The 15,133-nt window shown below is 41.4% G+C and overlaps 1 protein-coding gene across 1 annotated transcript in view; it reads right to left on the bottom strand.

Annotated features, from left to right (window-relative positions):
* Positions 1 to 13,683: 13,683 nt before the first annotated feature.
* LOC150087376 (synaptic vesicular amine transporter-like) overlaps positions 13,684 to 15,133 on the bottom strand; it is a 60,296-nt gene continuing 58,846 nt past the window's right edge. The window contains exons 12-14 of the mRNA XM_090372033.1: positions 14,776 to 14,821; positions 14,365 to 14,452; positions 13,684 to 14,003 (exon numbers count right to left, since the gene is read on the bottom strand). Of these exons, the coding sequence (XP_090228159.1) occupies positions 13,914 to 14,003; positions 14,365 to 14,452; positions 14,776 to 14,821 (224 nt within the window). The 3' untranslated portion in view covers positions 13,684 to 13,913. The remainder of the gene's footprint in view (positions 14,004 to 14,364; positions 14,453 to 14,775; positions 14,822 to 15,133) is intronic.

Raw genomic sequence — 15,133 nt, 5'->3', positions numbered from 1 at the left:
CTCAGTGATCACTGAATTATGACCAAATACCTAATACCGTGTTGGACCACCATTCTCACCGATAACAGCGCTATTCGCATAGGCATTGACTCCGCTGGATGTCTGAACACTCCGCAGGGATTTGCAGGCATGCTGCCTGCAAATAATAGTTAAAAATACTGACCTTACAGTCACAAAGGTTGGTCACCTCTGCTCCCCAGTGGGAGTGTGTGCCCATATTACGAGTGCTGTAGGACAGTTTTACATTATTTCACTATATTAAAGACCAGGTGAAGATATAAATCCAACTATTGAATACCTACAAGTAGTCACAAACTTGCTACCTACTGCAAATATCATAGTGTGTGCTGATGTCAACTGCCGGTCAGCCTTATGGCATAGCCGTACAGAAGACAGAGCAGGCACACAACGGCCACATACTTTCAGACTATATAGCCACCTCACCCTTTAAAGTGCTAAACCAACCAAATAACCTCCCAACTTTTAGCAGTACCATGTGGGACAGTGACATTGATGTCACTCTTGCCACCAATTCAATAGCTTATAAAATCACAGACTGGTGTGTCCAGCCAGCCTGGACCACATCAGATCACAGAGCCATTTCCTTCAAACTAAACAGGCAACAAACAACCCAACACTCTCTGTTGGATATCAAAAGGTATAACCTTAAAAAGGCAAACTGGCAGATTTTTGCAGAACATACAGCAGCTGAGCTGCAAAAACAGGAAAATGAGTGGTCTAGATCAGGCAACTGTAGCCCGGACGAGCAAGCACTGACTATGACAAACATTTTAACAAAAACAGCAACCCTGTCTATCCCACGGAAAAAACCGAGGAAGCAGACAGTTCCCTGGTGGTGCCCCGAACTGACTATACTCAGAAGTAGGGTACACCAGGCACGGAGACATTTTCAAAGAGCCAGAACACCTTGGTCACAAAATGAGGTGGATGCACTGAGAGATTCTTATAGAACTCTCAGTAATCCGTATACAGCCCTCATAAGAGATAAGAAAAAGGAATGCTGGAAGCACTTGGTGGGAACTACTGGAAACAATAACCCTTGGGGAGTTGTCTACAGAATAGTGACCAACAAGCTGCCAAGAGGAGATGTCTTAGAAACTACTGTCAAACCAGATAGAACGCCAACCCTGTGTTGGGTGGATTCTGTAAATAACATCCTAGACAGTATCATTCAGACTGAAACTGCAAATCATTCCCCCACCCAGCTAGACATTATAAAAGAAAACACTGAATATGACAATGCCAATATTGAACCTCTGTTCACTATACAAGACTTAGAAATAGCACTATCTAAAACCAAAAACAATAAATGCCCAGGTTTTGACCTCTTAGAGGTTGAGATTATCAAAAAATTAGCGGAAATAGCACCAGATAAATTAATAGCACTATATAATAACTGTATAACAGAAGGTATATTCCCAAAAATATGGAAACAAGCTGTGTTAAGGTTAATCCTGAAAAACCCTGAAAAACTCCCTACTGATCCCAAATCATATAGACCAATAGCCCTACTCCCTGTACTAGGGAAAATATACCAAAGTTAATATACAGCAGATTAGCTCAATATTACACAGAAGCAGGCTTGCATTCCAACAATCAGTATGGTTTTAAGCAGGGCAATTCTACGGAGGATGCCATGCACCACCTACTGACAACGGTTAAAAACACAGAGGAGAAATATATGCTGGCAATCTCCATTGACTTTGCTGGGGCATTTGACTCACTGTGGTGGCCTAGTGTCCTTAGGAGACTTCGCCAGGCAAATGCCCCCCAAAACCTCTATAAGGTAATAAACAGCTACCTTACAGACAGAAGTGTCTCAGTACGCACAAGGTTCCAGGAATTGACACGCCCTGTGAATAAAGGCTGCCTGCAGGGATCAATCCTTGGCCCTTTCTTTTGGAACATTGTTCTGGATGAATTTCTGGCCTTGGATCTGGGCCCCGTGGAAAGCCTGGCCTTTGCAGATGACATGATTTTCCTTATAAAAGGCAATTCAAGAGTGGTTGTAGAGCAAAGATCAAATGCCGCTCTTTTGCAGCTGCAGGAGTGGGCACAAATGCACATGCTCAAAATATCGCCTGAAAAAAACCAAACAAATACTTCTAAAAGGCAATTTGGACATAAGAAGACGGCAAATCAAAATTAACACAACCACTGTAAAAATGGTAACAGAACTAAAATATCTTGGAGTGGTCTTTGATTCAAAATTAACTTTTTACCCCCATTTGATCTACTTGGCAAAGAAAGTGAGAAATTATGCAGGTATGATTGCCAGGATCAGTCGAGCAGACTGGGGACTCAAAAGAAAGACCCTGGCAATCATATACCGTGCAATGTTCCTACCTGTTATCACCTATGGAGCCGGTGCGTGGTTTATCTGCTCGGCCATAGTAAGAAATAGGAATAAATTAGAATCGATACAAAGGACAATACTACTCACTATTACCAGAGCATGTCGCACAGTAAGCACACCTGCACTACAGTTTCTAGCCGGAACTCTCCCACTTTACCTGGAAGTAGCCAAAAGAGGCTTATATTATAAATTTAAAAAGGGCATACCCACAGAATTTCTGGGGATAGCCCTTGATACAAGCAATACCTTCAATGATGAAAGAAAAAGAATAGCCACAAAGCTCCACGAGCTATGGCAAACAAAGTGGGAGCAGGAAACCAGAGGTCTGGTTCCCAAACGGTTTCTGCCACGGGTGTCAATGGTTAGCCCAACGCCACCTAAGTGGTATGCCCCTGGACTTTTTACAACATTTATATTGACAGGTCACGGCTCCCTAAAGGCGAAACTAACCTCCTTAGGCCTGACCGATGACCCAAACTGCACCTGTGGCGAAAGTGAAGACTGGGCACACATTCTATATGACATCCCCAGAACAGAGCTAAAAGCACAGATTGGTCCCCTTCCCAGGGGAGAAGAACATCTGTTCATCATAGAAGAGCAAAATTATAAAGCTTTTACATCTTTCACACAGAAAGTATTCGAAATGCGCAGAGCAATGCAAAGAATGGCAATTCAGCCCCCCCCCAGCAATTAAACAATAATCAATAGTAAAATTGCCCAAGTTTCCCACCACACCCAGATGATGACTTAAAAACTGTTAGGATAGCAGTATTCTGCACCCTGACAGAAACCTGACATAACAAAACTCCCCATGACATGTGTAGGAACCTGGGGCCTCATACCAATGTAGGGGAGGGAGATGGGAATGCATGCAGAGAAAGTGAATGGGAATGAGCAGAAGAGCAAATGTAATTGGCCGAAAGAATACAAAGTCAAAAATAACTTACATAACTTTATATATACTGTACCAACAAACATTTACAAACCACATAAACACTATCACTGCATTCTCCCCTGGCCTGCAAAAAAAAAAAAAAAAAAAAAAACTTGCGGCTAGGCTTGCACCACAACCGAAGAATAACAGTAAGTTGAGGTGCCAGGAGAGTGCAGTGCAGAAAGTAAGAGTCGAATAAATGAGATGAGAGCTAGAAGAATAATTAATAAAAGTGTAAGCGTGTGAGAAGAGAACACAAACCATAAATGCTGAGTTAAGTACACACTAACCCTAGTTTTAATTAGTATTTAAATTTACACTACATATCATTGCATCCCCTCCTGGTGTGTGAGAAAAAGATGAATGAGTTGAGTGAAATAAAAAAAAAATTAAAAAAAAAAAAAAAAAAAATATATATATATATATATATATAAAAAAAAACTTGGGAAAAAAATTATAAAATAAGAAAAAACTATTAAAAAAATAATAAATAAATAAAAAAAAAAGATGCGAGTAGAGTGAGAATGCACATTACGAATGAAGTAAATGTGTGTGTCTCCCACTCCCACCTCACCTGGTGGGTTCCCCACTGCCAGCTAACATATCCCACCCCCAGAGCGGGATAGGCAGCTAGACCTTCATACCGGATTCGACACTCCTTGGACATGACACCGACGAAGACATTCTGCGGCTTTGCTGCCAACACGCCATTGGCGATCCGAACCGGGTACTCTTACCTGGTTCCCTTTAAAACCCCATCCCCAGGCAGGGAATGGAGGAGACGGATCTCTGTCTCCTCTCCTCCCTGCTTACCCCCGATACTTCGCCTGGTGGGGCTCGTCTCCACTGACCTCTTTGGGGATGCCTACTCTATCGTCCCTATTCTTCTATCTGTTTCCCCCCTAGTCTTCAGTCTCCCCCCTCTCTCACTAAATCGACTGGGTACATCCCTTAACAATGCCGCCAAATTATAACCAACGTCTAAATCTCTAAGACAACTAACACTATTAGCTTTTATCTAGCGTATGGCCTTACATGTGTAAATTTAATAACATCAAAATTTTGCCCGACCTATTTGGCCTTTAAACACATCTCTTTAGGTTTCAACCCTAACCAGTGATTTCCTAACAGCAATCCCATTAAGCATTAATGTCAAATGCATAATTTTTTTTTTTTTTTTTTAGGCCCAAGCCACTAAAATCCCAGGAAACTAGGTGGCAGGACCTGCCAGAGCAATTTGTTGTGATAATGGATACACCCGGCTAGCCTCCACGTGGCAGGGTATGGGCAACGTCGGGCCCCACTAGGGGCCTGGCGGCCAATAAGCCGGATAAACAATGGGCACAACATATCACACTGCACAGACACGACCCACACACTTTCAAGTCTCTGGCTTGACAGTGTATTGTCCTCGATACAGCGAACACACGCGGAGATGGGAGAAATCCCAGGTGCCGTCTGACACGAACATACCTTATCAGTACACTGTTATAACTGGCACCCAGTTGGTCTTCGACCTGCAGATTCTTAATGCATGAATAATCACTACTGATCATCAGCTCAAGATTATTGCTTCCCCGCTCCAACATACTGCTGCAGAAAACAGTCATCCAATAAATCCAGAAATGTTCTACTACTGCATCAGTGACCAATCTATTTGTTCCACACAATATCTGGTGAGTTAAAATCCCCATTATAAGGCATTCTGATTTACTGGCCCACTCTATTTGTCTATATACTCATCACGGTTATTAGATCTATAACATACTCCACAGTTATTTTATCCACCGAATACAGCTTCAATGGTATCAGCAAATATTCTTGATCCATTCCCCATCCCTGTGAAACACTCTCTCCTGTTAAGAAGCACAGATCAATCCATTATTGCTAAATATTTAAAAATAATATATCAGTAAATTGCTTGTGGTCGATTTGTTGTTTGCTATAATAAAAACCGGTGTTTCCGGAGATGAGACCATGCTACCCTCGCCAGAACCTCTGCACTGATAACACAGTGGTATCGTCACCGTCCTCCCACAGGGGGTGGAAAAGATCATAGTTCCAATACCGTCACTGACACGAGGAACTTTAATGGGCATTTTTTTACGCAGCACCTGTGTTAGTCGGTCCGAGGCGTAGATCGAAAGGTGTTCAAGAGGCGCCAACACCACCTGTAATAAGCAGTGGAGAGACTAACAATAGCTCGGAAAGAGGAAGGAAGAGGCCTGATAGAGCAACAGAAAACAGCGATAGTTAACTTGAAGGATTACTTAGAGAATAATACAGTACCACTCCATGGCCATAAGGAAGATAGATAAGTGGTATACCCCACTCAACCCAAGCGAGAAATCCCCTCCCACCCAGACGGCACAAGAAACAAGGAAAGATGGGCAAAGAAGACACCCCATGGCAGACACTACAATGACCTCCATCAAGATCACATCGATAAAACTGCTTCCAATGCATGGCTCACAAGCGGGATGCTCTTCCCCGAGACTGAAGGATTCATGTTGACCATCCAAGACCAGTAATCAACACCAGGAACTATAGAAAATACATTGCCAAGGAGCCCGCAGTGTACAATGACACGTCGACAATGCCAGCTGGTGTCAGAAACGATCCAACACATCACCGCGGGATGCAAGGTGATCACGCAGACTGAGTACATTCATAGACACGACCAGGTACCTATGATAATACATCAGAAGCGAGCGAGGAAAATACCAGTGGACCAAAGAAAGTGTACCCTAATACAAATACGAACCCCAGGCAATACTAGAGACCCGAACACACAAGTTATACTGGGATCGGGCCATAATAACGGATAAGACCATCCCGCACAACAGGACGGACATAACCCTTGTGGACAAGATGGAAAAGACTACATATCTGATTGACATAGCGGTGCCCAACACTAGCAATGTCCAGAAAACCCATGAGGAAAAAATTAGGAAGTACACGAACCTGAGACATGAAGTCAAGGAGATGTGGCATATACAAGAAGTATCGATCATCCCGATCATCGTGTCAATTACCGGTATGGCGCCAAAGACTCTACATAGCAGCCTGGCAGCAATAGTTCTCCCAGAGAACACCTACAAGGAACTCCCGAAAGTCGCAATCCTGAACACCTGTAGGATACTCAGAGATTTCTTCGACCCACAGAAACACCAGACATTACAACCACCCTGTGCACTTGGTAGCAGTACCCGCACGTCACGGAGTGGAATCCCCCAATCAGGGAGAAGTAATATAAGAGCAGCAATAATAATAATATACGGATATAAGTAAGGAATTAAGGGTTGCCCTAATATAATAATTTCAATTAATTTTTTACCCTCGCCTGAGACTGACTAACCCAGCGACGTTGTGAAAAAGACCCATGATAATTCCATAGGTCATTGACGGTACTCGAATTCAGTTCTTTTCCAGTCAGAGTGGGCAAGGCAGGGATTATACCACCTGTGTCCACGAGTGTTATTAACAGGAATAAACTTCACCATCTGAAGGAAGGTGAGTGTACTGTATCTCTTGTTAGAATAAATAAAGCACCGTCGCCCATCATGGACAGCACACTTCTCAGGAAAACTAGGTGGCTGGTCCTCTGCCACCTAGTTTCCTGAGATTTCAGTGGCTAGGACCTAAAAAAAAATAATATTAAAAAATTAAAAAATAAAATCCATGTATATGCGTACATATATACATTTGAGAACATTAAGACGCATGAGGGTATATCGCTAGGTCTTAGATAGTCCCAATTTTGGGCGAGCAGTAATTCGGAAATGTTAAAATTTTGATATGTAGGGCATATTTCCATTGTCACACTCCATTGACCCCACAGAGGTGGGGTCAATGGAGTGTGACCCTCGCAAGCATGCCAGCATATTTTTTCATCTTAGCCTGTATATATTTTAGGTGTGGGGTGAAAGATAGATTACGGTCCAGGATAACACCCAGATACTTTAGTTCTGTGGCTAGCGTAATTCTTCTATTGTTGATTCTTATTTGCGGCGGTCTAGTTGGGGTTAGGTAGCCCTTAAGCAAGATGGATTTGGTCTTCGTGGCCGAAATGGTGAATCGATGCCTTTCCGTCCATTCTCGCAGTGTGGTTCCTGCTGCATTCGCGAGAGTTTCTAGTTGGGCTCTTGAATCTGCAGTAAGGGTTAGGGACAGGTCGTCTGCATATGCCAATGCCTGTACGCCCCCTAAGTCGAGGGAGAGGAACTCGTCCAGTACATAGTTCCACAGGAGAGGTCCTAAGACAGAGCCCTGCGGGCATCCCCGGTGTATTTATGGCAATTATAGAGACCCATGGAATTGCCTGGGCTGCATAAACACACCTTTCAGGATCTTGACTACCTAGAAGCAGGGATCGCCAGAAAGGCTGCTTTCAGATACCACGGGAAGGTGGGCCAATTCCAGTAGATGGGACACTTTCGGTCTCAGTTTATGAGACAAAATGAGAAAAAAAAATTCATGTAATATAAAAAGCCCAGAGTTAATATGAATTAAGAATCTAATGCATTAGAGTTTTAACTTATATCATACACCATCAGGTATCTCTCATATTGTGGAGCACCAAATTACATGTCCATACTCTGGATTTTGGCGAGTAGCAAGCATTTTTTTTTTTTTTTTTTTGTATAGTTGTATAAGTTCTTTTTTTTTCTCATTTTGTCTCATAAACTGAGACCGAAAGTGTCCCATCTACTGGAATTGGCCCACCTTCCCTTGGTATCTGAAAGCAGCCTTTCTGGCGATCCCTGCTTCTAGGTAGTCAAGAGGCCAGCACATCACAACGATACAACATACATAAAATACACAAACATCACACTATTCCATGTCTGGCCTAGTTTATAGAGTGTGTTGAAACCTACAGTAATATGAGGCGGATTTGAACTAACCTTCTCGGAGCCACCCTAACAATAACACATGTCTCCTGTTGGCTGAAACAAGGCGAGACAGACGTAGACGGCCACGTTCATCCATCAGTATTCCCGATACACTCTTGATACTGTTGAACGGGAATAGTGCAATTTCTGTACCAACGCTGCGACAGAGTGACCCATGCATCGGTACCCACTATCATCGCTCTTTCAAAGTCGGTTAACTCGCGACGTTTATCCATACTAACATTGAATACCGTCTACGTGAATACAGTGTAGTTATATACCTGCCAAGCGGTGGGCTCTTCCACTAACTAGAGGGGGGGATAACCTCGCGATGCCCAGGAACCAGGTGTATCACGATCTGTCCTTTCAGTGTAAACTCAATAAAAATGTTGTTGCCGGACGTTTCTTGCATTCAAGACAATCCCACTGACATTTGTCAATAATATTGACTTAATGTTCGTTATCTTGAACAGATTGTATATGGGCATAAAAAATAAAATAAAATAAAATAATAGTAATAAATAACGACTGGACGCGACATCAGATCTTTTCATAGCCCTTGTGGGGAGAACGGCGAACCTACCAACCGTGCTTCGCACGAGGACACCGACTTTGTAACGTGTTATCTCCACCAGACATTGACTTTTGGATTTGCACTATAAAAGTCGCAGTTGACATGCAATTTTCATCATCTCGTATCAGAACATTTATTTATAAATTCAATCAATTTACATCAGGAAATGTGTCACTGCTAAATTTCCATCAGATAGAGGGTGTGTGTAAGAGGAGGTACTGCAGTGCTTTGAAAGAGGTAAAAACCACCTCTTCATAAATTGGTTGTAATTGGTAGTCAAAACTTGCTGTTTAACTTCGTGGAAGCACTGCAATGGGGAACATAGAGTTGGAGCAGAAGGTGCAGAACCCATCCAATTTCTAGAAGGATACTTGGGAAGGATATTTGGGAAAATTGTCCCAAGGAACCTTGGGACAATTTTCCCAAAGTTCCATGATTTTCGTACGAAAATGACGATTGTAGGAAGGTAATATCCCTCATTGCAGACTACAAAGGTAATTATGTGCTTTCATTAGCTCCAAGCATGTGCGAGGTGACGTCATTTTCTGGTTTGGAGGGTGGATTTTTACATGAAATTTCTACTAATGATCTGAGCGAGAATCTGAAAGTTTCTTAACATTCGCTGTTCCAGAGGGAAAGATTATATTGACTCGCAATATGCACTTCACATGGGGAAAGGCTTTTGTGCAACGCTCTTCAATCTATTAAGGATCCAATGTTTCATGTCCACGGATACGTTGTGGTCAGTGCCAAGGGTTGTTCATGTTCCGTTAGGCTCAATATTTTAACCTATGATCAAATTTGGGAGAAAAGTAAACAAAAGAAGTGACTTACAATGAGAATCTGTTGCCTTTGAACAATAATAAGTGATTTGGTTGAATTGTTCACTTAACAATGGAATGTATATCTGACAATACATACGTCATTGCTCTAATGTATATATACTGTGGGTGTATCCTTGCCTCCCTACTCGATATTGTGATTAGAATATCGAGGCTGCAAGCGATATCCAGCAGAGTGAAAGAGGTGACGCGAAGAACTTTAATGGTCTTTTTTCACTCCGTGGCTGAGTTAGTCGGTCTGAGGCGTAGATAGCAAGGTTTTCCCCCCAGAAACTGGGGGTTTTGTTCCAGCAAAATAGACAAATCGACCATAGAACACACTCAATTCACAGACATAAGACACGCACATGTGCGTGTCTTATGTCTGTGAATTGAGTGTGTTCTATGGTCGATTAGAGGCACGGCCGATGAATTTAATTATTTCGGTTGGCCTAAAAATATATGTTTTTTTTTTTTTGGAGTTAAACAGGTGATGAAATTTGGTCGAATAATGTAAATCTGCTGGTTTTTCATAGTAGTCTGGTGTACAAAACTTAAGGACCAGCAATATTTCTAAAGGTTACAACCACAAAATCTTTACTTAAGGTACTCGTTACTGATGAGGATAGATTCAGTCTCGACAGCGATTCTGGTCAGCTAATCTTCAGAGAGGTTGGCACACGGTATCACCCCGTAAACATCACTGAAAGGGATCGATATGGCGGCCGAGCTGTTCTCGTCTGAGGAGGCGTGATCTTGGATGAACGTACACAACTCCAGATACTGGAAGGCGGTACTGTAACCGGTGCACGCTACTGTACTGAAATAAGCCTTCCTCACGTGCGTCTGTTCCGAGGTGCCACGGTAATCTGACAGGTCCTTAAGATTTGCACATCACTGTATTTGTAAGCCTACATTCAAAATTAGAAGTTTTATGAGTGGTACCTACATTCAAAATTAGAAGTTTTATGAGTGGTATCACCTTCTAATCTTAATACGTTTCAGGTGATTATAGCAATATCATAGGGAGAGGGTGGAGCAGACTCCTTAGCGGACTGTGGCGAAGAAACTAACTGAAGTTTGACTTCAGCTGTTAAATTTTGTTACTAGAGGCGAGGTGTGGAATTCGGAGAAGGTGAGGTGAGGTGAGGGTTTTTCTGCATGTGGAAATGCGTGGCGAGGAAGTGGTGGGTTGTAATTTCGTACATTTTGAATTTCATTGCAACATTTTGAATTTCTCAACTCTTTCTTTGTCTTTTTATCTGCACGAGCTCTTCTCCTGCTGATGCATAGCTGGTTAGATCTCCTTTAATAATATATAAACTCAAATCCTCAAGAAATGAAATTTTCCTCGGCCTGCAGACAAAATTAAGTGCTTTCTTCCTTTTTTTTTTTTTTTTTTTTAGTAGCATCACTTTATTTATGCATTTATATATTATCATATTTTTTTTTTTTTTTTTTGTTTGCTAATTTATTTGGCTTTTTTCTTTTTTTTTTTTTAGCAGCACCACTACCTTCTTCCATTTTACTTATTTTATTTATACATATATATATATATTTTTTAATTAATTAATTTATTTTATTTTATTTTATTTTATTTTATTATTATTATTTTTTACTCATTTTATTTTATTTATTTTTATTATTTTTATAAATGTTTTATTTTAATAATTTCGGTTCCAAATCCAGCACCACGGGTGATCATTTTTTTTTCTTTCCCTCTGGAATGGGCCCCCAGAGGATCCTGGCCTACCTTCTGACAACATTAGGTGGGTCAGAGTCTCTCTTGAGACAGTACGTGCTTTACATAGACTGGCCCACCTTCCCGTGGTGTGGACGAGTACCCAGAATCATCTGTTCAGGTGACTGGTGCTTCTGGGTAGCCAAGCGGCCAGAACAGAACAACAGAACACGCGCATAATACACACAAACCGACGTCACACACATATCTGGCCCATCTGTAGTGATACTGTTCTTCACAGAGACACGAGGTGGAGTTGAACAAACGTTCTAGGAGCCGCTCTTTACATATACACATGTCCACATGTCCACATATACGATATTTGTCACCACCTAAAGTATCTAGCCAACAAAATTCAAAGGTACAGTGCTATGATAAGGCGAGTCAGCAGGGCAGATTGGAGGCTGAAGCACAAAGCTCTTACTCTGATATACCAAGCGGCATACGTGCCAATTGTGTGTTATGGTGCCTCCATCTGGTACCGAAAAGCCATCCTAGCAAGAAATAAACGTAAGCTGGATTCAATCCAGAGATTCATGCTCCTTTCAATTTGCAGGGCGTGCCGCACCGTCAGCACCCCTGCTCTGCAGGTATTAACTGGATGTCAGCCACTATACTTAGAAGTGGTTAAAAGAGGGCTTTTTTATCACTTCAGGAAGGGAGTTCCAACCCAACTGCTAAATTTTCAACTTGACACCACAAACAGCACCAGACAGGAAAGACAACGGATAACCCAACATCTACAAGAGATATGGCAACATGACTGGGACATTACAACAAAAGGGGCCATCACAAAACGATTCCTTCCATCCATAAGTTCAACTCACCCAGAACCTCCACACTGGTTTTCGCCTGGCCTCCATGTGACCTTTATCATCACCGGCCATGGATCCTTCCGACAAAAACTGACCGCCATGGGAATCGAGAATGATCCACGTTGCCACTGCGGCGAAGAGGAGTCCTGGGGGCACCTCATGTATGAGTGCCCCAGCTACGACAACATTAGGCTTAAATTCCTCACCGCAATACAGAGAAACCCTCGCAATCAAGAATCCACTCTGCTACTTGAGGAAGATACCTATAAGGCATTAACCACCTACGCACAGGAAACATTTACACTTAGGCGAGCTAAGATTGCAGTACTCAGAGCCCAAGAACTAAACTGGACCGGCGTGGGATAACTCTCCATTCCCCCGGAAAAACGCAGACATAATCATGCAAACCCCAATAGGGTATAATAGGATCTATTGTAGGCACCATCCAAGGTGCGGGATGCTAACACTCCTCGAAGTGCGGGATTTAAAAGTCATCGCAAACCCGAAATGGGTAGGATATACTGCTGGCACCGATCTAGGTGCGGGATTGCTGGCACTGACCTCAGTGCGGGATCTACAGGCACTATACCATTCGCAATTACACAGGGCACCTGTCACCTGTGACTTTTAAACCCACACTCTTTCCTATACTTCGCCTAAATTAAGGTGGATTTATTCTCCCCTGTCAAACCCACCCAAATTCATTCCCCCTCATATCCTCTCTTCTTCTATGTACACAAACTTAGATCCTGAGAAAGGTTATCAGCTATGGAGGATCAGTAGTTATTAGTAGTGCAGAGCATGCGATGTTTGATGTCTTCAAGTATTGATGTTATAATAATTTCAAGTGATTTACGGTTCTTGAAGAGGCACGTGAAGGGGCTAGGAAACAAAGATTCAGCAAGCGAAAAATCAGTTTGTGTAGACACATTAGTAAACGTGATAGAAGGTGGGGAGTTCCTTCTTTGGGGATCTGCATGCATTGTCGGCTGTGCATGCGGAATATTGGCGAAGTCTTCTGTTTGAGTTGCTACAGTGGCGACACTGCGATGGTGGAACTTATACTTTGCGTCTGTTAAGTTAGAGAAGCTAGAGTCTTCATCATCAGGGTCAACCAAACCAAACCGTGTTAGTGATATCACAATGGGAAATAAGCCGTTCCACGGATCCGGCCCTTATATCAGGGAAGCAGTCAGTTGGATGAAATGTATCAGCAGCTGAAGTGCTGGAAGTGGGTGATGTATCATTATCATCTGCTAATGGAACTGCGATCGCTTTACCAAGTTGATTATCTGTGCAACCGGTAAACTGCTCGCAGGACCTAAATTTTTTCGGCTGGTTGTTCTTGCAAGGAAGACACGTGAAATTCTTGCGACGCGGGGCATTTAATTTATGTAGGGATTTTAAGCCCGAACATGATTCGCAAAGCAAGGAGAAACATAATTTACACGAGACCGCTTCACTGACTTGTTTGTAATCATGTATCCATCATAAGAACGTTAATTTTTGTGCAATAAAAGCAGAACACAGAATTTATCTATCTTTATTGGGAGTAGCTGGTACAGGAAGACTGACACATTGTGACCAAAGTAAATATCTGTTTCCATGACAACATATTATACGGTTACAACAGTACATTTTCGTTCGTTCTTTTTCTTTTTTATATTTTTATTATTTTTGTTAATTGGTGAGCATTAATGGAATTAAAATTTTTGCTTCATACTACAGCAAGAATCAACGAATATAATAACACATTCTGTCATTTTTGTTGCGTTTCTTCGACATCTTCTTCTGGAGATTCTTCGTTCGTGTAACTGGCATACTGAACCACGCTGTTGTTTAACAATGACTAAAGAAATATAAAATATCTATTAAAGAACGAGAAAAAACTTTAAAAATATTTTTATTTCAATAAATTACCAAATATTACGCAGTTTATTTCTCCCTCCCACCTCAATATACATTGCATTGCTCTCATCATGCCATGGTGAAAGAACCAGATAATTTTTATTGCTGAAATGGAAACTAAAGTTTAACATTGATAAATGCAAAGTACTGCCTATGGGTAGCAGTAACCCAAGAGAATTCTGGGCCCTGAACTGATTATAAAGCGAAAGGAAGACAAAGAAAGTTATAAATAAACATCGCCACATTTTATTTGGAAATTTTCTGTACAACTGGATTTGTTTATAAAATATTTGTTTACTTACTTTCTTTTCATCCCGACTGGGAGGCTTCCGTAACAGCAGCATCAGGGGAGCGTATATAAAACACATGATAGACACAGTGTAAACCAGTCTGTAATAATCAGAATATAATTAGAAAACTGTAGTTGGTTCACAGAGAAGGCAAATGATAAGAATTTAACAAATGAAGTCAATCTTCACAACTCTTAAATTATTTCTATAATTTTGGAATTGAATAAATTTGTATTGGTGAAAATATACCATGCTTTCCTTGACATTAATTTTATCATTACATATAAAATATTTCTTTTTAAACATCGATGTGATACAATTAATTTTTCTGTCTTTTTAAGAACAGCAATAAATAGCGGCTTAGCATTTAATCAATATCTGCAATTTATTTTTTCATGCTTAGAACACAGGACTATTTCATACTTAGAAAATCCATGTGATTTTACAATTCCTGCACTGAAGGCTGGTCCTGTCAAAAAGAAAATCATTCAGTCAGTAAGACTGGTTTTTAAATGTTGGAAAAAAATGTGTAAAGAAATAAACAAATTAGTAAATAAAAATACATACTAGCAAATAAAAGGTGTCAAAGGGCCAAAGCTGTATTATAAAATCAGGTTGAGTGGGAGACAGCAGACAGTGGTAATAAATGAACACTGCTCTACATGGACTAATGTCATTAGTGGAGTCTCCCAGGATTCGATGCTGGGCCCATTGTTGTTTTGTGTATTTATCAATGATATCGATGAAGGTATATCAGGCTTAATATCCAAGTTTGCAGATG

The sequence above is a fragment of the Mastigoproctus giganteus genome, chromosome 4, assembly GCF_048544385.1.
Source record: "Mastigoproctus giganteus isolate SK-2022 chromosome 4, ASM4854438v1, whole genome shotgun sequence".
Lineage (NCBI taxonomy): Eukaryota > Metazoa > Arthropoda > Arachnida > Uropygi > Thelyphonidae > Mastigoproctus > Mastigoproctus giganteus.
The sequence above is the reverse complement of the archived record's forward strand: the minus strand, read 5'-3'. Positions and strand labels throughout refer to the sequence as shown.